The sequence below is a fragment of the Rhagoletis zephyria genome, unplaced genomic scaffold, assembly GCF_001687245.7.
Source record: "Rhagoletis zephyria isolate East Lansing unplaced genomic scaffold, Rhagoletis_zephyria_1.1 Rzeph_scaffold_00012, whole genome shotgun sequence".
In the NCBI taxonomy this organism is placed as follows: Eukaryota; Metazoa; Arthropoda; class Insecta; order Diptera; family Tephritidae; genus Rhagoletis; species Rhagoletis zephyria.
In genome coordinates, this window is record NW_016157096.1 from 884,425 (window position 1) to 912,336 (window position 27,912).

The 27,912-nt window shown below is 36.9% G+C and overlaps 2 protein-coding genes across 4 annotated transcripts in view; both read right to left on the reverse strand.

Moving 5' to 3' along the window:
• Nucleotides 1–350: 350 nt before the first annotated feature.
• LOC108359242 (uncharacterized) lies at nucleotides 351–2,823 on the reverse strand. Of its 2 annotated transcripts, XM_017611003.1 has the most exons (7): nucleotides 2,641–2,823; nucleotides 2,463–2,554; nucleotides 2,258–2,400; nucleotides 1,497–2,137; nucleotides 706–1,415; nucleotides 551–645; nucleotides 351–516 (listed from the first exon to the last, which is right to left on the reverse strand). In XM_017611003.1, the coding sequence occupies exons 1-6, from the start codon at nucleotides 2,654–2,656 to the stop codon at nucleotides 583–585; spliced, it is 1,665 nt and encodes a 554-aa protein (XP_017466492.1). In that variant the 5' UTR covers nucleotides 2,657–2,823; the 3' UTR covers nucleotides 351–516; nucleotides 551–582. The 2 variants fall into 2 exon arrangements, with proteins under 2 accessions (XP_017466492.1, XP_017466487.1); XM_017610998.1 differs by having other exon boundaries at nucleotides 351–645.
• A 10,960-nt stretch (nucleotides 2,824–13,783) lies between these two features.
• Alk (Anaplastic lymphoma kinase) overlaps nucleotides 13,784–27,912 on the reverse strand; it is a 50,347-nt gene continuing 36,218 nt past the window's right edge. Inside the window, exons 2-15 of one of the 2 annotated variants that reach the window (XM_017611022.1) lie at nucleotides 26,291–27,493; nucleotides 25,983–26,209; nucleotides 23,152–23,359; nucleotides 22,599–23,084; nucleotides 21,804–22,296; nucleotides 19,465–19,652; nucleotides 19,219–19,396; nucleotides 18,853–19,150; nucleotides 18,155–18,788; nucleotides 17,978–18,079; nucleotides 17,640–17,847; nucleotides 16,761–17,364; nucleotides 16,500–16,700; nucleotides 13,784–16,387 (exon numbers count right to left, since the gene is read on the reverse strand). In XM_017611022.1, the coding sequence (XP_017466511.1) occupies nucleotides 15,194–16,387; nucleotides 16,500–16,700; nucleotides 16,761–17,364; nucleotides 17,640–17,847; nucleotides 17,978–18,079; nucleotides 18,155–18,788; nucleotides 18,853–19,150; nucleotides 19,219–19,396; nucleotides 19,465–19,652; nucleotides 21,804–22,296; nucleotides 22,599–23,084; nucleotides 23,152–23,359; nucleotides 25,983–26,209; nucleotides 26,291–26,957 (5,688 nt within the window). In that variant the 5' untranslated portion in view covers nucleotides 26,958–27,493 and the 3' untranslated portion in view covers nucleotides 13,784–15,193. The remainder of the gene's footprint in view (nucleotides 16,388–16,499; nucleotides 16,701–16,760; nucleotides 17,365–17,639; nucleotides 17,848–17,977; nucleotides 18,080–18,154; nucleotides 18,789–18,852; nucleotides 19,151–19,218; nucleotides 19,397–19,464; nucleotides 19,653–21,803; nucleotides 22,297–22,598; nucleotides 23,085–23,151; nucleotides 23,360–25,982; nucleotides 26,210–26,290; nucleotides 27,494–27,912) is intronic. The other variant, XM_017611013.1, reaches the window with a different exon arrangement.

Below are 27,912 nucleotides of genomic sequence, written 5' to 3' on the forward strand. Positions count from 1 at the left end.
TTTTTCATACAATTAATAAGCTTCGTAAAGAGAATCTGTTAAGTCTAACAGATTATTAAACTTCCCAAATATGGTGAAGATGTGTCTTTCTAACTTTTTATACTTTTGTATACCCATAATATGAATTTATCAAACTTTGATTTCGTTTTGTCACCAAATCCTTATTTTAAATAACTCTCTATTATTTAACGTGCGATATATTTCGCTGTTGTTGTTGTTGTAGCAGCATACAAATTCCCCAAAGACATTTTGGGGAGTGTTCCCACGACAGTCGGGTCTACGTAACCGGAACGACCCAGATTTATATCTGGCCAAGGACTGTCACTCCAGCAACACTCCCCAAAATATATTTCGCTGTCGGTATGTGCGTTGTGTATCTTTTCTTTGAATCATTTTTTTCTTTCGTTGATATAACATATTTTTTTAATGTATTAATTTAATGTCTTTTAAATGCTTTCCCATGAACATCGTGACGAATATCTTTGTCTGTTTTTACTGCGCATGTAATATTTCAAATATTTCCTCTACTTAACCTTTGGTCGTTAGTCTAGAAATCATTCGAATTCTACCGCCAGCGTTTAACTAGGAACTCTCTTCGATTAAAGTAAAACGCAGCAAACGACCAACGTCTGCACATGATAAATCCTGAATATATGAAACACAGCAATAAAAACACAATCTGTAAAAAAAAATCCACCAACTTACCTTAACCACAGCTTCATGTACACTAGTGCCCGCGATACGAAACAACACCGGCTCATCACATTCCCATCTACCCTGTTTCAGCACATCGCAGGCATCGTAAACGAAATCATCGGTTATACCCTCACATTGCTCAATATTGACACATTTGAGGTGCGTACAACGGCGCAGCAGCACCAAAAGTCCGATATTTGTTACCGCGCGGCAATTATGTATATCAAGCTCTTCTAGCAGCGGCAGACGTTCGGCGAATTCGAAGAGACACTCATCGGTTAGATTGTCATTATTTGGACAGATTAATTTGCGTAGCTTCTGCAGCCTTGATAGATAAATGGCGCCTTCGTGTGTGATGCAATTCCTTGCTGATAACTCGAGTAGGTCAAGCTGCTGTGACTTATGTGCCGATAATGCTATGAATAAAGTTTCGCGCACAGCCCCGAATGAATGCACCGAGAGTTGACGCAAGGAATGTAGTTGTGCGACACAATCATAATTTACCTCCTTTTCGCAAGAGATTTTAAGTTGTTCCAATTGACGACAGTTTCGCACCATTTCGGTGTAGGCGCGAGATGTGAGCATTTTACAATGACGTATATCTAAGCAACGCAAATTAAATAAGCACTTGCAGATATCGATAAAGTGGCTAGTTTGCACATTTTCGCAGCCATAAAGGCTTAGCTCATGTAGCTGATATAATTTACTTAGATTTTTGCCTGTAAGTGCACAGTTCGAATATAAATAACAAGAATATAATTAAATAAGATGCGCCTTAAAATGACTAGTATTATTCTTACCCGTCAACTCGAAACTCTGATCCAATACCAAAGCAACCAAATTGGGCAGTTTTCTTAAGGCTAGCACAGCGCTATCATTTAGCGAGAAGTTGTGCAATTCCACATAGGTAACGGCATGAAAACGTTCCAAGAGTCGCAAGAAGCTTGCTGACTCTACATTGTTACAGTTGAGATTTACACGACGCACACGTGGACTCAACTCACTAATAAAATCAATGCGATCTTGATAATTATAAGGCACCGCACCATTCAGCTCTTCTATATTAGCGCCAGCCATCTCAAAGAATTCACGTATATCCCATAAAGTCATGCCGATTAATTGAGTCATGTTGAATACTTTGGGAGCGTATTTGCAGGTATGCTTGAAAATATCACGAAAGCGCCGACAAACGCGTGAAAAACGTATCTGATCACGTAGTGGCAAATATTGACAAATTGCTTCTAGGCATTCATCATTCAGTTGTAAGATACTGGTGCGTACAGGTGTGTAAAAATCAATCAAATCTCCATTTATATTCAGCGTAGCAATGCGTGCGTTAAAGTCAACTCCACCTTTATATGCTTCTGGTTGCTCCCAACTTTCGCAAGCATTAACAAAGAAGCGCTTCTTCTGCAATTCATGGCAGGAGCGTTGGAGCGACCTAAAAATTGTAAGATGAGTAGAGATGTAAGTACACACGCATATACATATAATTAATGGGAATATATTCCATTATCTAAACACATGCTTGATTAATTAAGTGTATTTTTTTTATACTTACTTCGCGGCTGCCAGTGGATGTGCAAAATGGACCACGCCAATAGGCGGTTCTGTGGTGCCTATGGCATGTTTGTCGCGCTTCAAATACACCTTGAGTACATCACCGAATTGCGAAAAGTACTTATAAAGCTCCAACTCGGTGACCTATAAATATTAGCATAGTTAATTAAGCATTCTAATGCGACATTAGTGCGTCACTGAATTACCTTGCCATGTAACTGATACGCTGTGACATTGTAGACAAATAGGTCATCCTCTGTGTAAGCTTTGTCGTCGAGGAAATAATAATTTGACTTAACTAAGAAATAAACAAGAACGGACGTAAATATGTAAACAAATATAGACGAATGCATTCTGAAAATATTCTTTCACAGCTCTACTTACGTTTGGTGAAATCCATCAGCTGCTCTTAAAAAACAGTTTAAGCTATTTCAATGCTTTTTCGTTCTTCAAATTGCATTAATTATTAATTGTTTTTTCAAACCATTAGTCACTAATTAATAAACCACAACAAAATCAATCCATCCACTAAATAAATCGCTTATAAAAATTCTAATTGCATGCTTCTTCTTGCTGTGTAGGACATTCGCAATAACTACCTTATAGTGTAATCATAAAGTGGGTAGTCGGTTTTATATAAGCTTTGGATTAAATATGTACCTTGACATCGGTAACTTCGAATCTACCAAGGCCCATAAGAAGAACTAGATATGGTAAGGGTCTTCACATTAATTTCAGGAGTTTTGGTAAACTGCTAGTTGGTACTTGGCAGTTTTATCAGGACGTTCATACCTTTTCAGCTTTATTTTTATAGTCTGGTAAACTACGTTTATCAACAGCTGATTCTTATCTTTTTTTTTAATATAAAAAAATTAATTGTAACAGAAAATTATAGGAACTTTATTTACTCATATGCGTTATGCCTTTCGGCAGCGTGCGGTTGCAAAATTGGATACATATAGAACAGCTGATTGCAGTTGACTGACTACCAGGAAAATTATCAAGCTCCCACCACAAAAATTCGGCAACCGGTACAAATATATTAAAATAATTTTACACAAACTAAATACATTGTGAAAAATTACCGAAAACCGTGTTACCGAATACCAAGCTCCGTGTGTGAATACCCCTAGGAAAAGAAATTTTTCACTACATACCGCATTTTTCGGCATCTGAAATTGCTGAGATAAACTTCGCACCCTTGAAAAACCGGTTTCAGCCGATCTGAAAAGAGTAGTGTATCGAGGCTAAATTAATGTGCCTTGGAAACTACTATGTCGGACTTAAAGTAAAGCTCCACAGCAAGCTTTTTAGGCGTTCAACGCTCATCAGGCTCACGTTCATCCCCCGTAACCCGGGTTTCTTAGGGTGCCTCCCCCTGCTCCCAGGTACCGGAGATACCAATTGACTCTCGATGCGCTAACGCCAGCTCTGTTGTGGTGATCAAAGGCGCCGGGTTGACTCGGCAGGGGTATTGGTGGGGGTCTACACGTACGATGCCTGTTAGCTTGTCTCTGCCACCCTGGTTCCTGTGACGCTGGTAAGGTCCGACTGGGAGATCTGCGGTGTAGACCCAGTGACCCCTCACGGTGCCTGATGCTGGAACGGCGGCTGTTTCTAGATCGATGCCTTTTCTTCAAACGGCGCCGACTCTTGGAGTGGTGCCGGCTCTTGGAGCGATCCCAATTCTCGGAACTTCGCCGGCTCTTCGATCGAAATTTACTGACGGAGCAGTGTTGTCTCTCTACTTCCTCCACTGTAGGATCAAAGTTCTCCAGCTGTTGGCCGGCACGACATGTGGAAAGGACAAGGCACACGATGTTATCATCCGGTCTGTAGCGAACTTCGTCGCTGTACTTAGTACGGTGAGACTAAATGAAACCCCCTATAAATTTTCTGGAATAACACTCTCCGATTTAGCACATTGTGTTGGATTTTCTTCCTAACCTCAACCTAATAGGCAAAAAGCTATCACAGCCGTATGTAAAATGCAAAAATAGCCAATTGGAAGGAGGTATGTCTACTTGGACTAACTGAGCTTCGTCGTGAAATGGTAACATCCGAGCTCTACTGTTAACATCAGAAAAGTTGCCAGGCGCTCTTATTAGTTTCGAACTGGAACGGACTACATTGTTCACCCTGCGGTAATAAAAAGTGTACAAATAAATATTCGGTGGGCAAGGTTTGGTCGAGCTTCTCATCAAGTACAGGATATATATCAAAATTGCTTTCTCGGATGAGGCATCGAAACTTACTTACATATGTAGCTTTGGTTAGATCTGCTAATATTTGGATCGTTGTCATCAAGCTTAAGCGGTAGGTCGAGAAAGTGTGATATGAAAAGGGTATTAATTGAAGGGCCGTTTACGATAGAAGTAGCCGTTTACATTCAAGTACAGCTGATCAATCATCGAGCTTTAGTCCTTCCAAACGGCAATGGAAGTCATTAATGTCAGAATTGACTGATTGCCTCAGACTTCTAGGAAGGAAAAGACCTCATCAGATATTGGGGTAGCTATCGCAGGTAAGCTTCAAGGTTTCTGGGTTAAATACCATACATTTTGAAACAAATAAATACAAGTTCTAAAAATAAAGATGTCTCCAAGGTTGAAATTGCGAACTAGAAGTCGTTTCTTATATGAAAGAAAAAAGTTGTTACATCTTACTTCAAGAGGATTTAGTATCAAACAAATTTTCGTCTCCCCCGCGCTAAAATCAGCCAACGTCACAAATAAAAAATTCGCAATCTTAAACGTTCACTAGACCGTACCAGAAAAAAAGTTCGCCGTTAAATATTTTTTGCAGGACAACTTCAATTTGTTTATTATTATTTTTTTGGCCGAACGTAGGGATTACCTTTTAACATTTTTTGTCATATCTTCGGATCTTAACCCTTTCAGTACAAGCGCCCAATATTGGATACACTTTTTTGTGCTTAAAAACCATTTTTCATAAATAAGAGCTTTTATTGTTAAGATAATAGGTTTTCGAGAAAATTATACCATTCTTATTTACCGCATTTCTTTAATCGTATTTTTCATTTACAAGTACTCCGTTCTACTAGTACTTCACTATCAGATCTCAATTCCTATCACCATAACGTACCACCCTAATTCCAGTAAATTAAATCTCACCAGATATATTTAAACTTTTACTGAGGAAGTATATCAATTGTTCCAGTAGAACTATTTTAAAACAATTTTTTAGTGCCGAATGTATTTAGGTGTCACCGAATAATGTAGAAATGCGATTCTTAGGTTCGGTCAAAAATATATATTTTTTTAATTTAATTTCCTTGGAAAAATAATTTAGACCCAGAGGTGTACGGCGAACTTTTTTCTTGTTTGCTTGTAAGGTGGTACGGTTTACTGTACACCCAAGCGGTCAAAATGTTTAACCCCACGGAGAAAAAAAAAATACTTTAAAAAACAGAAATATTACATTATGATTACTTTCTGTTTATTCATATTTTCCATTTTCACATTTAGATGTAATTCTTGATACAATTTTGTATTTATTTTTGTATTCATTTTTTTTGTTCACATCATCGTTTTTTGAATGTATGTATGTATGTTCATATGCTATGCGCTTAAAATATGTATTTATTTTTATTTTTGTTTAAACTAAAATTTTGTAAACATTTATCTTTCTTTTAATAATACAAATAAATACCTGTATACTTATTTAATACAGTTACTGGCTGTAATATTTCTTGTTGCTTACAATATGTACCCTATATTTATTTATTTATTTTTTTCACTATATAAGCAAACTTCTTGCATAATGTTATGAGCACATTTTCACTCGCATGTTTGCATTTTTATTGTTGTTGTTGTTGAGCAAATGTTGGTGTGTGTTCGAGCTTGTTTAATCTTTCAAAATGCATGCAATTATTGGTTAAATTTAATGCCTTTATTTGTAATAAAGGGTTGCATTTTAAAATTTTTTAGACTTTCTTCATTATTATATTTTGTGTGTATGTGTGTTTTTTTATTTAAGTATGTATGTATGTATGCATATATACAGTGATTTTATTTTTAAGAAATAATGCTGTATGTGCTTAGTGTTTAGTATCATTATTTTCCGTTTAAAAACTAATGTGGCATCTCTGTCAAGCGCCACAATTACAATCAGCATTTTTTCTACATTGAATATTCGGCATAAATATTTGAGTTCTTTTAACGTGTTATTTGTTTTCGCATTATATACTGTACTTTTATTAATTTCTATTAACATTTTGGTTTAATTTTTATTATTTTATACACATATATTTTTTTAATTTCCTCTTTAAATTTCTTTGCTTTAGTTGATTTTATTTAATTTCACAATCATGGAAGTCTACGCGTAAATAGTATTATGCCTTAATTTAAAATAAAACAAAAACTTTGTTTACTCAAAATCTCTTGCCCTAACTTATGACTTCATCTCACACACTAATTACTAAATGGACTTTTTTGCTTCGATTCTCAGTAAGTTTTACTGCAATTAGCGTATTTTTATGTAATTTCTTTTATTTATTATTATACCAACATGAAATCTTAATTTATTGTATCAAGTTTTTTTTGTGATGTTTACTGTGGAAATTGGTCAGTTTCATATAGTGTGACCAGCATAAAGTTTTTCTAACGCTCAATCAGAAGTAACCATATTTTACAAGTTTAACTTCAAATGGAATTTCTGTGGATCTTCGACTATCGTATTTTTTGAAATAATAATAGAATAATTTTTGGTTACTCTTTAAGCTTGCTACATTTTGACTTTTTGTAATTACATTTTTTTTTTAATCTTCTGTCTTTTTGACAATCTTATTCACACATACAGGTCTCCCGTATTTACTTTCTTTCTTTCAACACATTTTTCTCTTTTCGCCCCCTTTCATTTTCACTTTGTTACCTTCTTTTAGTTAAAAAAAATGAATATCTAGTCTTTGCGTTGCTTGTATGTGTTTTTTCTCTTTTTTAGTTTTTTTTTCACTTATTCGTACATTTTTATGTATTTATGTATTTATTATTTTATTTTCTTATTTCCTATACATTTTTGCTTTATAAATAACCTAAACAGTATTTACTTGAAATTCTTATTTCCGTTTTTCAATGTTTCGTTTCCAACTATTCGAATTTTTTTAAATATTTTTTTTTTTAATAACACCCACTTAAAACTAAAAATGTAATAAAACAAGCATTTTACCTGTTTAACAGATTAATTTTCAAACCGCCAAAAATTATTTATATTTTTTACTACTTTTTATTTTCAAAAATTTTTTTGTATAAAATTTCGTTGCTAATGTTGTGTTTTGTTTGCATTTTATGTACTTTTTTGTACATGTTTTTTGGTTTTTCTCTTTCCTGTGAGTGTTTGATAGATAAAAGAATTTGAAGTTGTGGCAAATGCACCATTTTGCTGAAGTATCAAACATAGCACCTTGACGCACGTAACAAAAGCTGGTATTAAAATTGTTTTAATTTGTTTATTGCATAGTATTCAATTAACTAATTGAATAACTAAAAAAAAAAAAAACTTTGAACATATTTGGTAGAAATTTTAAGAATTCAACCAAAACTCCGAATCTTTTTACATTAAAAATGAATACCTATTAATAAAATATATTTGAAAAAAATTTTGCTATTTTTTTTTTGCTTATACATAAAAATCCTGTCTCACTGCGGATGCCATAATTACAAAAATGCATTTAATGTTTTCGGGAGCACTTTCGGAAATAAAAAATTAAATAAAAATGTATTTAAAAAAAATTAAATGACTTAAAACAATTAAAAGAATACATAAATAAAAAAGTAATAATTTTAAAAACTAAATTAAACAAAAATCAAATTGAAATTGAGTAAAATTTAAAAAATTAAAAAGAGATGAATAAAATAAAGTAAAAAGATACTGGAAAAGAAATAAAGTGCATAAGGTAAACGAAACACTTTAAAACAAAGCACAATACAAAAAAATAAAAGTATGGTAAAAAAAGAAGACTGAAATACAACGAGAAAAATTAAAAATAAAACGAAGTAAAATGAAAAAAAATAATTTAAATTATATGAACATAGAACAAAAATACAAGATAAAAAATTTGGTTTGACTGCTACACTTGTCAACTTGATGAACTCCATTAAAAAAATTGTGAGATGCGGTCAAATAATGTGCAATATTTTTTAAAAGTCACTTTATAATATAAATTAAAATAAAGAATGCTAACATAAATATGTATATATATTTTTAAGCGCTTTGACTCTTGCAATTCAATATTTGTCAAAAAGTGGAGTTAATCCATTTGGCAATAGAGGCATTCAACTATTAATTTTTATGGCACGAATTTCAAACCACTCTAATTCGATAAATCTAAAATTTTTACAAAATTCACACTAAACTCCTTATGATAAATTCAATACCCTTAAAGTGGAAAAACCTCGAATATTTCGAAAAGGGCGAAAATGTTTCGGATTTCGAGTTTTTCACTTATTAAACTTAAAGGAAAATGACCAAATATTTTTGTATTCACAATTGTGCATTTTTCAGTGAGGTGAATTTCTATATACTTAAAAACTTTTGCAATATACAATTGATAAAATTTTTCGAAAAAAAACAACATTTTCTCAGCTTTGCTTGTAAACAACCATTTGAAAGTAGTAAATAGTTTTAAAACCAAATTTTTTTCCTGCAAAAATATTTTTAAAATAAACCGATTGCATTTGGAGTAATTTTTTTTTTGTTTTGTGTTTGTATTTTTAAAAATATTTTCAAAAAACTGTAAAAACCAATTATTGCTAAAACTTTCACACTCGATATTTTGAAAATATTAACAAAAAAAAATATTTTTCAGCTTTGCTGCCAAACGACAAGTTAAAAAAAAACAAATTTGTTTGAAAATATGTGGTCCGATTTTATAAACAGTGGGGGAAAAATTTGTTTTGTTAGCTTTTGTGGTCAAACTTTATTTTAAGAATATTTTTCAAAGAAAACCTTAAAAATCTCTTGCTAAAATTATACAACTAAATTAAAAGAATCCTTTCAGCCTAAAGTTGGTAAATAAATGAAAAAAAAAAATTTTAAATTTATCTTATATTAAAAATAAATGTTTCAAAGACCACTGCCCAACGACCATTTGATTATTATTATTCTGAAAAAAAATGTTCACTAAAAAATCTACTTATTCAAAAATAAAAGAAGTTTTTGTCAACAATTTTGCTGAGCTTGAGCCAAGGCATACCGAACAGTTAGTAGCATTAGAGCAAAAACAATATTTGCGTGTATTTTGTTGTTGCTTCTGGTATCGAAAGTGTCAAAACTGTTCTGAACTACAAAAAAATAAGATGTAAAAGATTTAAATTGGAAAATATAAATTGTTTCAGCTTTCTAAATATCTTAGTAAAATTGCTTGCTTCTCGAATAGAATGTTTCACATGCAAATAGGTTTTAGAAATTTAGAATTTTGGTGAGAAAAAAATTAAAATATTTGACATTTTGAGACCAAATAATTAAAGAAAAAATCAAATCAGCTACCCTACTAATACTACCTATTCAATGTGCCTTGGCTTGAGCCCATTTTTAAAGTTTTTTTTTGTGAAAAAACAACAAAAATTTACAAAAGGTGGAAATTTGTATTTAATTTATTGCGTTCAAATTTTCATTAAAAAGTATTTTTCCAACACCCACGGTTGTCATTACCCTGTAACCAGCACCAAACTCTCGCATTAAGTATGAAATGTCAACAGTGTTTTTAACGTAAAAATGCACACTACAGCACTAAAAAAATATTTTTCTACTTGCACTTTGTTTCATACACATTTTGTGTTTTTATTGTTTTTAGCTTATGAACTAATACATTTTTTTTACATAATTTCTTACATAAATAACATGCATATGTACTACGACGGAATATACTATTAATGATCAATCTTAATGCCGCTACAGATACTCGTACATAAATGTTATAATATTGTAAAAATATTTTAAATAAAATAAGTTTTTAAACATTTTATTTTATAAGAAATATATTTTAAGCAGTCAATTGTTTTTTTTTATATTTAAATTCTCGTATATTTTTCTAAGGTCATTGAAACTCACACAATTTTTATAAAATGCCAGTTAAATACAACCATACAATTATCGGCAGCAAAAAAAAACTAAGAAAAAAGCGTGAGTGCATGAAAATATTATATTTTATTGGTTAATATTGCAGAATAGTAACAAAATAATACCGCAATATATATGTAAAAAATAATAAAAAATAGAAACCAAATCATCTTATATGCATGTAAATATGTATTAAAGATGCCCGAAGTTTGTAATTTCAAAAACATCATGCACGTTAATTCAGCAAAAGCATTTACTTTTTATTTAGTTTTTTTTTTTAATTTTCGCGCCTTTTGAAATACAACCCACAAATGCTTCGGATTTTGTTTATTGTGACGCATACAACTAAATTAATTTAGAATTGAGTGTGTAAATAAAACTAAAGACTTAAATAAACTATAAAAATATACAAAAAGACATAAATATATGAAACATGTTAGAACATGTCAGTACGCGTGGGAATAATAGTGCGATAACTTTTGCTTCTTTGATATATATACATGCATATGTATGAACATAAGGGTGTATGCAAAACACATTAGGGTCGTCCTCATAAAAATTTTCGAATTTTTAAAATTGTTGTATATACAGAAAAAAATTGAATATTTGTGATATAAACGAGGAGGCTAACAAACTGGCATGGAAAGCAGCAGCTACTCGATCTTTAGGCCAGAACCCCTGCTTCCTGTAGAACTACACGCATACTATAAGTGAAAAGTGAAGAATAGAAGAGTGTATTTATAAAAGAGCCCATTCGGATTACTCATCTGAACTCCGATACGCCAAAACCTGTACAAGAAGTTACAACTCCAAGCTATTGACGAAGCTTATGACCATCCAAATGAAACATTAACCACGGTTAAGACATGTAACTCATAAATTACACTAAATTGCACGACTCGAAAACATTAGCATTGCCTGATGTCGTGCTAAAATAGGTACATGGCGAATTTCATCAAATACTATCCAGTGTTGTCAAGTTTCCCGTGTTAATGCACTACTCGAATCGAAATTTTAGGCAATGCCATGGAATTTTCCATACGACTTGACGCTCGAATAACGACCTGTACCCGATATAATATTCGCAATGAGGCTGTTTAGCTGAGGGATATGAGGAGGAAAACGTAGAGTAATCCTTGAGTTGAAGAAAAAATATATATATAAAAAACCTCACGCAGAAAAATATGACACACATTTTTTTGACATTTGATGAATTAAATTATCTTGGATTATTTAAAAAAAAGGGACTGAAAGCCATTAATTAAAAAGAATAAAACAAAACAACCAAATATGGAATTAACTTTTTCTGCAATTTCTATTTCAAGTCCTGAAGATAAATAGTTTGATTCACTTCAAATTATTATGCATGATTTTAATATACATATTTTATTCATTATTTATTTCGTTCTTTAACTAAATTGTATTAATTATTTTGTCATCAACTGTGAGTTTTACTTAATGTTTATCTCTATTTGCAGGTTTATTATTGTACTGATTATTCTTAGCTTACGCTATTTATATTTTCTGTGTGTTTTGCAATTGTGTCTTATCATTTGGATATCTGGTGTTTCTGCAATTTTTTTTCAATGTTTTTTTTGTACTTACAAACAAACAAATACATATGTATATGTATATATTTCTGAGCAAATCATTGATACTTACAGAGCTTCACAAGATAAACACTATTGCATATAATTTTTCAGTATCTCGTTTATACCTTATTTCCACCGAAGGTTTAACTGCAGTGAAGAGCTCAGGTAAGTTCCAAGAATTTAAACATAGGGTGATCGCCAACTTGTACTTATTATGAGCAATTACCCCATTCGAGTTAGAATCTCCTTCTTCCAATAGACATAAACTGCAGTTAAGACTTGGTGGAAATGAACTGTTAGTGTTTTGGGATACGGAAAGTAAAAAATTTAATAAATTCAATCAAATAACTTAAATAAAATCTGAGAAGAAATGTGAAATGTTGCTGGATTGAATAGCGTTTGTTTAGAAGTTATACTGACATTGAAACGACTTCTGTAAGTGGGATTCCCATTCTCGAATGACCGTGCATTAAGGTGGTGCTTAACAATGTCAATAACATCGGGCAACCCAGTTTTTGTGTTATGTACAAAATAAAGATATCCGCGAAAATTTTAATACAAAATTAAAGAAAGCAAATATAGGAGCCGCTGCCAGGGTTTGCAAATTTTGAATTATTTTTTAAAAATCATAAAAATTCGACAAAATTTTGACCTTTACCAGTTACGACTAAGCAAGTCTATGAATTTATATGAATACGTTTCAATAATATGTAAAATTTTTCAGATTGCAAGTGACGATTTTGTCAAATTTTGGCGATTTAAAAAATTTAAATTTTGCAAACCCTGGTAGCAAACCCCAAAAATTTTTTTTAAAAGTTCAAAATTTTCGCGGATGCCTTTATTTTTTACGTAGCATAAAATTTATATGTGGATAATTTAAGGACCACCCTTCCGTATATTTTATTTTTAACTGCCAGGAGAAGATGTAATTTATTTAGAACAAAGTGATCCAATTCACAACAGAGTTTTCATGAGTTTTGTAATAAAATTCATAAAGAATATAATAATTCGTCATCAAAGTGGAAATTTTCATTTGAATTTTCGATTCCGGGCAACTAGGCGTACGGTCTGAATCAACTACGAACCAAAGCGGTTCGTATGAGAATAGCCACCAAAAACCTAATCTAACCATGAAATTATGTAAGAATGGAGTGAAATAATAACGGCGGGATCGTCAAAGTAACATCGATACCAAAACGCTTAACATTTTATTTAATTCGTACAGTAAACCTTAATTTTCATTCAGACAGGTTCTGCAATTCTCTTCCGAGTGAATTTCAACTCCTGACAAGTTGAATTCAAAGGAAATTTTAAAAGAAAAAAACGAAAAAAATTTAATCTCTAAAAAACTACACGACATACCCAAACAAGTTATTCGAGACAGAAATATTCAACATCAAATAGAACTAACACCAGAGACAGCATTACTCCTTTCCTCTGTTTTATGTACTAATTTAGTTAATGTCGCCTTATTTATTTTTATTAATTTTTAATATTTTTCTAACACGCTCTCACTCATGGTTAATTTTTTAAGCTTTTTAAACTCTGTTTTTAATGTATTGCACATTGAATTGTGTGTTTTTTCAATCAATATTTGTCAATATTTTTTTTTACTGTAGTTATATTTTAGCTCTGTTTATTACTTTTTGTTTAGCGTGTGTTTATTTTTTTGTTAAGTTTCTGTATTTTTATATTTTTGTTTGTTTATCTGCCAACAATTAAATTCTCATTAATATTTTTGCAAACTTAATTTTCAATTTTAAAACAGTTTTGGTTTAAATGTTTTTGTATAATTTTATTATATGTACACACAATATTTTGCTAAATTATTGTTTCATTGATTTTTTGGCTTAAAATTTATTTATTTTTTTCATTCCTTATAAACATTTAATGCATCAACATAAATAATTATGTATGTATGTATATCACTCAAGCACATTTACTTTTTACAAGCATTATATGTAGTTTTATGGGTTATTTAATTAATTTAATTTTATAATATGTCATTAAATTTTTTTATATGTTTTATGCTTCAAATTGCTGCTCTCGCTGCTTATCTGCGTGCACGCTCGCACTTTCCTTAGCAATTTCAGCGATTTTCGCCATGTTTTGAAAATTTATAATTAATTAAAAACGCTGAAATTCCATTTTCGATAAGTTGTTATGTTTTTAACAACTAATTTTGTATTTTTCTAGCTTTCAAAACTACTTATATGTACATAAATTCACTACGAGTACACTCGTTTAAATTTAAGCCGCTCGCAAGTCTGTGCCTTTCCAATTCATCAACTGTGATATTTATGCCGTATTTTTAACTGTGTGGTATTAAATTTATTATAATTTTTTCTTTTATAAACTTACGCACCATTTGCTCTCCCCTGTTTTGCAGCTCATTTTCCACTTTCATTCTAAAAAAATCATTAACAAATTATTTTTATGCATTTTTCACACATTTTAATATACAAATAAGCTACGCTATGCACACACACTCTACATAAAACTTAAAAACTTTAGCTTACTTTATTAATTTTTTATTTTTTTTTTAATTTTAGTTGCAGTTTTTTCGTTTATAATTATACTCTTTTTTAATTATACATCCGTTTGTTATATGCATGTAAACTATATATATTCACTTAAAACTAACTCAGCTATGCTTAGTTATTTTTATTTTATTTACTTTATAGTGCACATACATACATATCTGAAATTTATTTTTATTGTTTGTTTTAGCTCTTTTTGCTTAAATTCACTGTCATTTTCAGTTTGCCTTTGTCTACTTGTGTATTTATTTTACACATACACACATACACATGTATGTACTTACTCTATTAAATATAAATATTAACGTATTTAAATTTATTTTACATAAAAATCAGCCAGTTCTGCTTTGTTGCTGCTTTTGTTTTTCCTTTTTTTATTAATTATTTGGTCCCGTTGTCTTCAGTTACTTAAACTAATGACATAACCTTTCTACTTGCTTATTTTTAACATACATTTATTTTATATTTTTTTACTAAATATTTTTCTTATAAATACATATTTTTTTTGTGTGTGAAAATTAAATACAATACAACCAACACACCCCGTACACCGCACTGACCCTTTGCCAGCTGCGTTTTACGCAGCCGCTACCACAGTCGCTGCCGTCATCGGTGATCAGTCGTCGCGCCGTTCAACAGCTGTGTGCACTCACTGCCTCAGCTGTTGTCGGCCGTTAGACAGCTGTTTGTATACATAGCTTCTACTTTCCAATTACATTCAGCTGTCTAACAGCTGATCTCGGCATGATTATCCTTGTAACGGTCACTGTAGCCTTGTATTGTGAATGGTACCGTATCGACAGCCACCGCGCTGCTGCCACCTCCGCCGACGCCATTACCATTTACAGTTGCCACGCCATTCGGAACCACACCGCTGGACGGTCCATTATGCAGCGTTGCATCAAGCATGCCATTCAACTTCTCTCCACCGCCATTACCACCTGCACCGTTTGGCAGCTCCTTGCTCATATCAATGCCAGCGGCGCCGGCCATTTTATGGGACGTTGGCGCCGCCTTCACCGACGACGGCATCATCTGTACGTTGGCATAGGATGACGAAGCAGCGGATTTATTGACGCCGATGCCGCCAACACCGGTGCCTACGCCTGCTCCACCCATCTTGTGCTGCTGCAGACTTTTGCTGAGCGCCGCCGGATCGAGTGTTATGCCATCCAGTTGCGAGGAGAATGACAGTGGCGGCTGTATTGTGGTCGGCGTCGGTTGTGGTGTATCTAAGCTTATAAGCTTCGCCTCCTCGGCCTCAATATGTTGCTGCTGATGATGTTGATGATGATGATTATTATTGTTGTTGCTGTTGTTGTTATTGTTGTGATTGAGCCTGTTCATCTTGATGCCATTGATGCCGTTGTGCATTATTGGTGAATGTTGACTGCTGCTGCTATGTCCACTACCCAAATTGCCCGCAGTCACCGTAATGGGTCCGTTTGCGGTGACACCATTAATGCTGCGCTGTGAATCGTTGGTGGATGGCGGAGCCGCTGTACCACCTACGGCGCCACTCAGCAAAGGTTGATCGCTCTTCGAGTTTGGTAAAATGAAGGAAGTTTCCCAGCAGTCTGTGCCGCTCATACCGCCTGCGTCCAGGTTGAATGCAACATTGGGTGCATCGGGCGATGCGACAGCTGGCGGTGTGCAGATATTGGCGCTGCATGCGGTCGAGGTGGTGGCTACACTTGGGTTGAGATTGTGTGCGCCAGCAATCGAGCTGGCGTAGTCCATGTTTGCAATTAGGCCGACACTTGCACCGCTGGGAAGCGGTATTAGGTAGTCGGATGTGTGGGGCATTGGTAAGCAAAACTCTTCGTTTCCGGGTGGACGTACGGCTGCCAACTGATCGCGATCGGTTGAGAGCGGACGAAAGATACTTGGCGGCAGTGGGGACTCCATGAGGGCCTCGTCCTGTAGGGGGATGAGCACAAAATATTTTGTTAGAACAAATTTCGAAAAGTTAGAAATAAAAGCTTTTTGGCGTTCCAACGCCTTTTCAACTATTATTTTGTTTTGCACTTGCCTGCGCACACTCCATAATCCGCTCTAGTAGATTAGTAAAGTTGGGGCGATCTTCTGGTGTGGGATTCCAGCAATCAGCCATAATGCGATAGATCGTTGTCGGGCAGCCAGGTGGTGCGCCAAGACGTCCGCCATTAGCAACCAATTTCATGACTTCAGGGTTTTGTAAACCTGGATATGGCATCATGCCTAAGCTGAAGACCTGTAAAAGTAAAAATTTCATAGACTAAGGTCTCCTAACGCGCTTCTACACAGCACTTACCTCCCACAGCAGCACACCAAATGACCACACATCTGTCTTGGCGGTGAATATGCCATCCACATATGCCTCTGGTGGCATCCACTTAATCGGCAACATAGCCTTACCACCCTTTCGATAATAGTCACTGCGATAAATGTCACGCGCCATGCCAAAATCGGCGATCTTCACCACTCTGCCGGGACCTTTACTGCTGAGCAAGCAATTGCGCGCAGCTATGTCGCGATGAATGAAACGCTTACTCTCCATATATTGACAACCCCTGGCTACATCGCGCGCACAAAAGATGAGATCTTTCATTATGAGTGCCGACGGACGTTCGGGCTTGTTGCGTCCCTCACGCAAGAAATTCTTCAGATCGCCACCAGCCAAGAGCTCAAGCACAATGAAACGTGGATGTCGATCAAAGCAAACGCCAAGCAGATGTACCATATTGGGATGATGGAATTTCGCCATGATAGCAGCCTCCATGAGGAAGTCCTCCTCTGCTTGACGTGTGGACATTTCGGGCAGGGTTTTAACGGCCACTGGCATTTCGACGGTGTCGTTGTCGCGTGCGCGATAAAGTCCTTGGTAGACTTCGCCAAAGGCGCCTTGACCGAGTGCTCTGTTTAAGAGAGAGAGAGAGAGAGAAGTAGTGGCAGAGAGAGATAAGAGAGAGCAAAGCAAAGGAGAGAGAAGTGTAGAGCGAGAGTGATGTATAAAGAGCGAGAGAAATAGATAGCAAGAGCAAAGCAAAGGAGAGAGAAATGTAGGTCCAGAGTGATGTATAAAAAGAGAGAGAAAAATATAGCAAGAGTACGAGTGCATGAGCAAATGATTAAAAAAGCAAAATAGTTTTAGAAAAATCTGCAATTCGATTAAGAACTTGTTTTTGCTTACTTCACGAGCCTCAAGCTTTCGCGTGCTATTTGCGGCAGCTGTTTTACATCGATTTGTCCATTTAGTATGCCATCGCAGCCATAATTGGGATTGAAGTTAGTCAGATTAGAATCATCGATATTGTGGCGCAAACGACTGAGTTGTAGATCCTGTTCGAGTAGCATTTTGTGGCGGAGCTTGGCCTGCTTTTTACGCTGATAGCGATTGTCTGAAAAAGCGAAAAAAAATTGTCAAAAAAATGGGGAATCAAGAAAACGACAAGGGTAGCTGCGTATATGTATGTACGAATAGAGCTCTTGCCTACTGGTTGGTAAGGTTTATCTATCCCTTCTACTTACACAAAATAATGATGAGCGCAGTAAGCGCAGCGCCCAATAGCACAACCAGGAAAATGAAAAATCCAATGAGATATGAGAATGGTATACGCTCGTCGGAAATCACTGTGGTTGTAGAAAAAAATGACACTTATTAACTGACGCCTCAAAGTATTTAACACCACACCCCAAACAACTTACCCTCACACGCCGTTTGGTTATCGCGCTTCAATCGCCAGCCATCCGGACATATGCAACGTACCGACGTCCGATATTCATCCAATGCTATGCAACGATAATCACAACCGCAACCCTCGATCGCCGGTATGATAATGACCGAACCAGAGCCGCTGCTCGCACCCTCATAAACAATGTTCAACTCCTTCAAACTGCGACTGGTGCTGATGAACGATGTGCCACCCTCCCCATTCGATTCATTGAGATAAACATCGCCGCCCGCATAGCCGCCACCGCCGCCACCAGTATTGCAGCCGCCACCACCGCCACCAAAACCACCTTGTCCATGCTTGTTTACCGCGCTGCCATTGTTGCCCATCACTTCGACGTAGCACGAGTGGCCACCGCGGCCGCCCTGCAGCAAGGCAGCGCCATACTTGGGACTCAGCGCTTGATCGGCTTTGGCGCGCCAGCCGCCACCTGGGCCTGCGGTTTTCAGATTTACTTGCTCGCCATGAATTTGGCCAGTAACGCCGAGACGAATCGGGTTGGGCTTTTGTCCATGCTGAAAGTCTTCATCGATGTATTGTCCAATGCCGAGACCGCCACCGCCGCCAGCGATTACCAGCGGTACAGCCTCGTTCTTGGCAGAGTTGAGCTGTTTTTTTTTTATTTTAGTGAATATTATTATCATTTTTATATTTGTGATTTGGAATACTTACCAGAAATACATAGGACCCGCCACCACCTCCACCAGCGCCATTTTCAATATAAATATTCTTCACCATATGCTGTTTCGAGCTGAAACTGTATTTGCTCAAGTCCAGTTCGGGCGTATCAGGGCCGCAACCGTCTTCTTTGGCGCTCAACGACTTGATGCAAGCATTTTCGCCCTGTTGACCCACAAGTATGTAGAGCTCCTCGTTTTTGTGTAGTTCGAGTATAGCCACGGCCATGGCACCACGTGAGGAGCCCACGCCACCGGAACCCAAGCCACCGCTGGCGCCCTTGGCAATAATGCTGCAGAGTAAGGAAGCGTGTAAAAATTTAATTTACGTTGCACACTTCACTCATTAGATTGCACTTACGTATAGTAACCCTCATGTGGCACCTTCCATTTTTGCATGCCCTTGTAGGAACTTTGATCTTCGACGACGTGCACCTCCTTCAGCACATGACTTTGATTACTCTCTTTGTAGGCCGCTTCACATTGTTGCTGTGTCGGTCCTATCATGCCGCGCGTGTCGCACGTAGTTAACTGTAGATCTGTTGAGGAAGAGGTTGGGGTTTTGTTTTTATAAAGTCTGACGCCTTCCTAGAGAATATTCACTTACAGTGTTTATTTTCGTAGTCTCGATGCGAGGGACTTCGGAAATTATGCCGAACATCCCAGTAGTTATACCCGTTAAGATGCTCTTTCGGTATATTTATGCCAAAACATTCGGGACTCAAGGATACATCATCAACTGCAACGTCCGAGAAGATGCGCATACCCATACGGGCTTCGAAGTGTAGATAGTATCTGTAGGAAAGGGCAAAAATAAGTTTTAACAGACGCCCTTAGAATTCATAGAAGTGAACAAAGGAGAGATCCAGACACACTTATTTGGTTCGGTAAAAAATGTACATACTGACGGCTCTAAGACAGAAAATTGGAACTTGAGTCGGCTACAACCTAAAGGGTAATTACTTTACATGGGTAGTGGAATACGTAAATAATTGACGAGAGGTTGGGCAGACACTAAACAGAGCTTCCAATGATATTACATGTTCGCGTGACATGCGCCCCTTCAAATATGTGGAGGATTGAAATTTTGGGTTGAACTCTATTACCCGATGTTTTCTAGATTTAGGTAACTCGTTCTTGGTCAGATATATTGAGAATGAACAAATTATACTCTCTTTGCTTTCAAAGCTTTTTAGATGTGACCAAGACTTTACACTCGCCTTCGTATTTTCTAAGCTTGCTCTTTTCCATAGACTTCAAGTAAATTGAGCGACGCAATACCTAGAATCACAGTTAATTTGTGCGCCTGAGTCATCGGCAGTTTTGAGTTACTTATTTTGAAATTAGGACTCTTTCCTTAAACTTTGAAGGACAGGGTGGTTTTCTTTGCCGGTATTCAGGAAGACCGAAACTGGTAGATCCGTTGGCTTAATTGTTGCCAATAAAGGCCAACACCAACCATTTCAATGAAAGCATCTTTATATAATCCTTGCAAGAAACCGGATCCTTAATATAGTTTTCGAGACGCAGTAGGTTTTGGAGCCGGCCACTTTTGTCTTGCGATCGATGCGAGCATTAGTACATTTTTTAATTACTCATGACAGGGTTGTATGTAACTTTCTTTGTTCTTGGATTTGTCGGATGAAAGTAGGCTAGCGTTAGACACCTTGGTGATTGTCGTCTGTGAGATAGGTTAGCCGCTACACCTCTTTCTGTTGAGGACGAATAAATCGCTCTTAGTATCGATTTATAAAACTAGCGTTTAGCTCAAAGCAAGAACTCTTGTCGATTATGCTGGTACAGTAGTCTCTCGGCATTTCTGCTTTGTGATAGTTTTCGTCAAAAGCTCAGGGGAAACATTTTTCACAAAGAGTTTTTCCACTCATAAGGAAATTGTGTGACGACTTATTTTTTAAATAAACGTCGAAAATTTTACAAGAAATTAAAAAAATAAGAATTTAGAGAAAACCCCAGGCTTTAGAAAAAAACTTTTATAAGGAAAATGTAAATTTTCAGAAAAAAACTAGAAGGGATAGTTTTTAGAAAAAACTATTTTTTCGAAGAAAAGTAATCAAAAAAACATTTGTTAGAAAAAAAACATTGTTAAAAAATATTTGTTTGAAAATAATACTTTTTTAGGATAAAAAGTATTTCTTAGTAGTAATATTTTTACAAAACTAGATTGAAACTACATACTGTGTATAAGCTAAAAAGTTTTAAGGAGAAAAAATTTTTTAGGAAAAACATTTGGGGAAATTAAAAAAACAGTTATTGTTTCTTTATAATTTATTAGGATTACTCATATAATTCTCTCAATTCGCCGGGTAAATTTTTTTACTATAGGCTTATAATCCAGAAAGGGTTAAAAACTTGGAAAACGGGATAATATTTAGAAAACAATCTATTTGTAAAAAAAACAATAATTTTAGAGACAATTCATGTAAAAAAATTGAAAAAAAATATTTGAAAGAAAAAAAATTTTTTTAGGAAAACAAATATTTCTTAGAAGCAACCTTTTTTGACAAAAGCAGAATAAGACACATACTAAGCGCAAGCAAAAAAGTTTTAAGGAGCAAAAAATGTAAAGGAAAATAATTTGATTATTTCTTTAAAAATTATTAGGAATATTCATGTTTCCATCGGCTTCAAACAAGGAGGATTTCCTCGAATCATCGGGTAAGTGTTTTTATTAAAGGCTTACAGTCTGGAAAGGGTTAATCTTTTTATACCACGAAGCAGACGAATGCGTGAGGAAAGGGTGTGAAATATTAATGGAGTAAGGGGGGAACCGATTCCTAGCATTTTCAGCGATTTATCTTCTCACCAGTTTGATGGACTCATGCCGAGAATCACACTCACGAATCTTACTGCGTCTCTCTTGACCGAACATACGAACACAGAAACTTTTACCCCACACTTTTTTGAACAAAAACAATTAAAACTTACTTGGATGTAATGTTCGGTAGCAGATATTCAGCACGCAGCCAATCGCTACCCTGATTTTTACTGCTCCACCAAAGCGTTGTAGTTATATTCTCCTTCTCCTTCATTTCAACCACAGAGAGGTTTATGCTACCCGGATTCTTGCCAAACTGATGCACATAAAAACGCACCACGCATGAGTTCCGGTACGGCGAATTGGGATTTCCATGCACCAGTGGCGGTGGATTAAAGGTTTTACTGATCATAAAAGCATTGCTAGCAAAACCAATTTGTGAAGCCTTCTCCGAATTATTCATATGTTGATTCATATCGACGAGCATATAATAGCCACCAGTAGCATTCAAGAGATGCTGCTGTGTATGATCGCCATCGGGACCGGTGTCATGTGTGGGGGAAGCACCAGTGTGACGCGACCAAGTCAGCACCGTCTTGCCCGAGTCACGCCAGCCGCACCAATCGTTTTCAAAGTCGCAGCGGCCGCCATAAGGAATTTTATCTGTGAGAAAGAGAAGAAATGAAAGAGTAGAATAGTGAATGAGTGATTATATTAATGTATATTCTTTTTTTTTTGAGAGTTCCGACTAGCACTTCACGCCTAACGAATGCCACTCGAGCGTGATTAACTTGACATTGCCGCTGAACCTGTACCAGCGTGTGTTTCGCTCAGCCTGCCTAGCGGTCAAGCTGTAATCAGTGCGGCTTATGAAAATTATTTCAGCCCTGACAGCACCAACTAATCACACACTGATCTTCTTATCCATTTATTTTCTTATCTCCCCTTCGGTGCCCACAACTTACCGCAATTGAGCAATTCATCCTCGCCATCGTCACAGTCTTTGGTGATGTCGCAGATACGCGGTAATGGTATACAAACCGGCACTTTATTCATCATGCACTTAATTTGCGAAGTACTGCACTTCTCTGATTTGGTGCCCTCTGGGAAACAATTTACCATACGCAGATTATCGATAGCCACATGTGCCTTCTGTCCTTCGCTTAGCTTTGGTACAATCTCGAAGACGATGCGAAAGTCACGTGATATGCGACCAAGACGATAGAATTTGCGTGACCACTGACGATAGTTATCGCCCACAACTTCTGCTGGCACCCATGAACTTTCCTGCGAATGCAATGGTTCGACGACTACACGCGAAAGTCCATGGCTCATATCGCTCTGATGCATGTAGACTTCAAGGAAGCATTTTTCCATAGTGGTGCTGAATTGTGGCGAGGTGAGATTCACCTGATCAGTGAGTGGTAGTAGACGCGCGTAGAGAAAGTGGCCTGTAGTTGGGTGGTAGAAGTTTTGTAAAAAATAGTAGAAAATTTTTTGTTTGAAACATTAACATACCGTTCGCATCTTCAGTGGAGTCTGCAATTGGTCCCGGGTATAATCCAGTCATATTCTTCTTAACCAGCTCTGTGCCACTTATTACTTGAAAACCATCTTCTAGACCTTCCGACCAATTCCAGGCGCAGGGTGTCTCGAATGTGCATTTAACGCCAAGTTGATCTTCTATTTCTGAGGAAGGGGCATCCGTTTGTGTTTCGTAAGGACTCTGTATGTGGGATGAATGAGAGAAATTGTGAGCAGAAATTTATTAAGTAGCAAGAATATTCGAGGATGAGGTACAATGCTGGGTATAATAAAAAATAGGATCACATACAAAGCAGAAACAAGGACAAACGGAGATCCAAGATTATGGCCCTGGGTAGGGTCAGGTATAATCAAGGGAATTTCAGGGGCTTGAAAAGCCACCGTTCTCGCCTGGCTGGGGTAATGGACCATCCACGCGGTAATACGAAGAATCATGTGGCTTGGAGGACGATGAGCTGAGATCTCCTCAAGATTTATACTACGATGTCCAGCTTTCGCTTGATCGGAAACTGACTTCGACCGACAGTCTAATTTAATATTATTCTAAACGATGACGAAATCCCTTTTTTCACGGGTAGCTCCAAATTGTATAGTGGAACAGGATCTGGCGTCTTCTCTAAAGAATTATCTCTGAGAGAGTTTTATAGACTCCCAGATCACTGCAGCGTTTCCAGGCTGAAGTATATGCAATTGACATGGCGGCAAATCTGGTAAGCATGCCTGGCTCAGTTCTGTCTAAACTTGCCTTCTTTGTTGAAGATCAAGCTGTCATCAAATCCTTAGGGTAGGCAACGACTAATTCGGTGTGCTTGTAGGGATCGTCGGCAATCCTTTAAAAACATATAATCAATCCTTACTAGGTCTCCGGACATAGTGGTATTCCGGAAAGTGTGGAAGCGGATGAGCGTGCTAGAAAGGGATCTGAAATAGGATCCGGAGAAAACTCCTCAAATTTTTGGGGAGCATAGCCAATTAGGAAAAATTTCTTTTGGGGGTCTGCAGGGTTCGATAGAGAAACACGATGGCTTAAAGAGATGTAGGGATGGACATGGGAAACACGCTGGGCATCGCAATAGGCCTTTGTGGGCTCCGAGTGAACTCTTTTCAGAGCTGTCCGCATAAGATTACTTAACCTACTGTTTTACAACAAACTCTGAGGGCAATCAGTGGAAAAAGCTAAATTAGGTATGTGCGGTAATTCGCACTCAGTGTTTTTTCGATATAGGTTGGCAGTTACCGAATGCAGTTGTATCATCAACCACCAATGCTTATGTCCAAAGTTTGGTTCTGTTTGGGGCAACCACTCTAACTTGAACTAATCTAATAGCGTCGTCTCAACGAAGAGATTCTGATTTAGGTCACGATTTATCTGCGAGCTTAAAGCGTTGATTACCGTGCGGGTACACAATAAGTATTTACTTTAGGGAAGACATGTCGTTTACTTTTAATGTATCCTCAGATCTTTTAGAATCAGGACGCCGAGTTAATTAGGCTCAATGACTTTGGAGGCTTCAGCTGTACATACGACTATCCGAATTTCGCCGATTTTTAGAGTAAGTGGAGTGCTGGCGGTTTGGTAGTTTGCGCAGTTTTCTGTTGATTCGAAGTGTAGCTTTGTTCGCCGAAGTGTGCAACATGAATTATAGCCTAAATTAGTCAGTCACTGCACTTGAACTTTGTAGGATAGCATAAGGACCTAACGAAGGACCAGAGCAGCGGCAAAGTTGCAGTTCAATAAGTTTAATAAGAACTACTTCTTCTCTGAAAATCTTCAGAAGACTTTTATTAGGGCTTAAGTTGATTAGTTCGCAACGCATTCATGGGTACCGTAAACATTCGCGAATCAATTGCAAATTTAGCAAACGAATCATTCAGTTTCATTTCGTTTACACTCTCATTAACCACTAATTATTTGATTGCAGCTGATGAAACGGCAAGTACGAACCACATATGTACATATGTATATGCAAAGCAATTGAATCGCCCATTTCACTATCAACACTTTTGCCTAACTAATGTACACGACAACGACTCTGCTATTCCTGTCACCTAATTGATTGAATTAAGCTCATTTCTTCGTGTTCGAAGCAAAAAAATAAAAATGCAACGTACTTAGCTAGAAGAGCTGTCTGCCACACCAACACCCGGCTGCGGCGTGCGGTGGGCTGTTGAAGGAGGCAAAAAATAAACCTGGAGCGGCGCAAATAATTTGCGCTTTAATTTAAAATAGCAACAGCTACACTTGCTGCTGCTGCCGCTGTGGTTATTTTCTTGCGTTTTTTTTTTTCGTTCCGCTGTCACCATAAATTTACCGCAGACTCGAAACTACTTTGTTTCTGTTTTCTATTCCTGCAACGGCTAACGGTTGCCTTTGGACTTGCCTACTGCAAATGTTGCCTGTGGCACGCGGCTGCTCATTAAAGTGACAGTTGCAACATGTAATGCGGTTGTTTCTCGGCCTGTCGTGCGGTGCAGTGTGGCATGGTGACGTAGGTAAGGAGGTAAATGCCTTAAGTTCATTTCCGTTAAGTGATTACGACACGCCACAGCTGCGGACACGGTACAAGCAAGCGAAAGAAAGTGGCAGGAAAGCTGAATGACGAGGAAAATGGATTAGAGATTGGGTTAAATATGCAGATAGGCGGATGTTTGGTTGAATAAGGAAGGTGTAGATGACAACGCGCAGAAATTGCAGCTGCGTGCCAGTGTCTAAATATACCTCACTCTATATGTATAAAAAAAAGTGGGAAAGTCTGCGTTTGATGCTTGGCGGATTGGATATTTGTGTTGTGCGTAAAACTCACCGATTTGGGCGCTGTATTGCGCATTTTCTCTTTGATCACCTCCAAGGGATCTCTGTGTTCGTCCACCTCCATATCATCGCCATCGACGTTCCCATTTGTGACACCACCATCCGGTTCATCGGCTTGCCCTTGTGGCGTAAAGCGTTGCTTATTCAATTTGCGTATTTCCGAAATTGAATTGTAAGACTTCTTTGGACTCATCCGCAGTGGCTTGTCGTCAATGGTGCCTGCAAGCGATAGTAAAGCAAAACACCAAAATTCTCATAAAAATATTCAAATTCTTTAACACCTCGCCTCATTTTACTTACCCGCCTGATTGCCAATAAATTGTGGTGGAAAATGTGTAGCGTATACAGTCCCAACACCGGGTCGCAATTGATCGCCATAACGTTCAGCCGGTCCCAGACTACCCAGCCCGTCGATTTTGCCTATCGATGAGGTCGCCGAATAGGATGGATACCCCGCACTATTGCCGCTTATGCCACCACCTGGTCCGCCCACCGAAGGCTTCATCAGCTCCTTGCGTAACGATTCAATGCCACGTCGTCCGCTACCCCGATCTGGCCGCGCACCCAAACCGGATAGATTAAGTCGACGCCGATTGCTATCACCGCGTACACCACCACCACGCCCGCCCAGTGGCGGTAGACGCGTGCCATCGGTGCCATCGAAGTCATCATAGAGTGGCATGCCGCGTTGTAGCATTGTTGCCATGGTCGCTTGTGGTACGGGCATGTCGCGCGTGCGTCCATTGCGTAACTGTTTGCCGCTGCCCAAGTAATTGTGCTGCTGCGCGGCAGCAATCGAATTGTAGTTGGTGTGATTGAGTAGCGGCCGCTGACATGCGACCGGTGTAAGCGTGGTCCAGCTGCTCAGTGCAAAGAAAAGGAGCGCAATGCCTAGTAGTTTGCGCGTCGAAGTGGACAATAATGGCGACGACGTAGCGGTGGACTTCGTTGAAGTGCAGTGTGGCATTTTGTGGTGAACAGAGCGGGTGCGAGTGGGCTAGCTTGTGAAGAGCGCTTAGAAGTGCGCAATGTGTGCTGTATTCGGCGCCTAATGTTTGCTTAGTTTTTTGATGTTGAGCGGTGATTTTTTTCGCTTGTGTTTTACGTACGCTAAGAGATGTTGTTTGATAGTTTCTAATTAAAATTGTTTTGTTTTTGGTTTTTGGTTTTTTGTGTCTTAATTTCTTTTTTGGTTCTGTTATATAAATTCACTACTTTCAAGTCTTTTGCAGAGACTGCACCGTTGATTTTTGGTTAAAAATTCTATTTCTTCCAGCACTTTGGCAACATTTTCGACGGCGCGGTTGACACATTTTTCTGCATTTTTGTTTAAATTTCCTGTAACAAGGTTTTGTGGATTTTTTCAGTATTCTGCGCCTCCCCACCGCTTAAGATTGAGTTTGTTTATGGCGTGGCATGGACTATGGATATTTCCATGCCTTCAATGGTGTTTTTTCTGGTTGGCGGAGTACAACCATGATTCATATTAAAAAACTGGAAAACCTGGAAATAGGAGATTAAAAGAATTTGGAAATTTGAACATTTGGTCAATATTTTATAAATAATGTGTACATTAGAGTGCATCACTCTCCATACAAAAAAGTCGGTGCAGTATTTTTTATTATCGGAATATTAAAATCTATTATATCTTAAGATTTCCAAGATCCAAGTGACCCATTTTAAAATACCTACAAAACCAAAAAAAAAAAAAATTGTGTTAAATTTTTTTTTCCAAAAAATTATTTTAAAATTTTTTTTCCAAAAAAAATATTTTGAATGATAGAAGAATTTAAGCTTTAAAGATCTGCATACAAATATTTGAAAATTTTATCAACGGAATGAAATTAATAATTTTTGGAAGCACTTTAAAATTAGTCCAGCTGTCGTACATCTTAATTTTTTCCGAAATATTTTGGCTAAGG

What these genes read in the sequence shown, in the direction of transcription:
- LOC108359242 (XM_017611003.1), bottom strand. An exon ending in CGTATCAGTTACATGGCAAG is followed by an intron (nt 2,401 to 2,462) that starts GTAATTCAGTGA and finishes TAATATTTATAG; the next exon opens with GTCACCGAGTTGGAGCTTTA. An exon ending in TACATGAAGCTGTGGTTAAG is followed by an intron (nt 646 to 705) that starts GTAAGTTGGTGG and finishes TCATATATTCAG; the next exon opens with GATTTATCATGTGCAGACGT.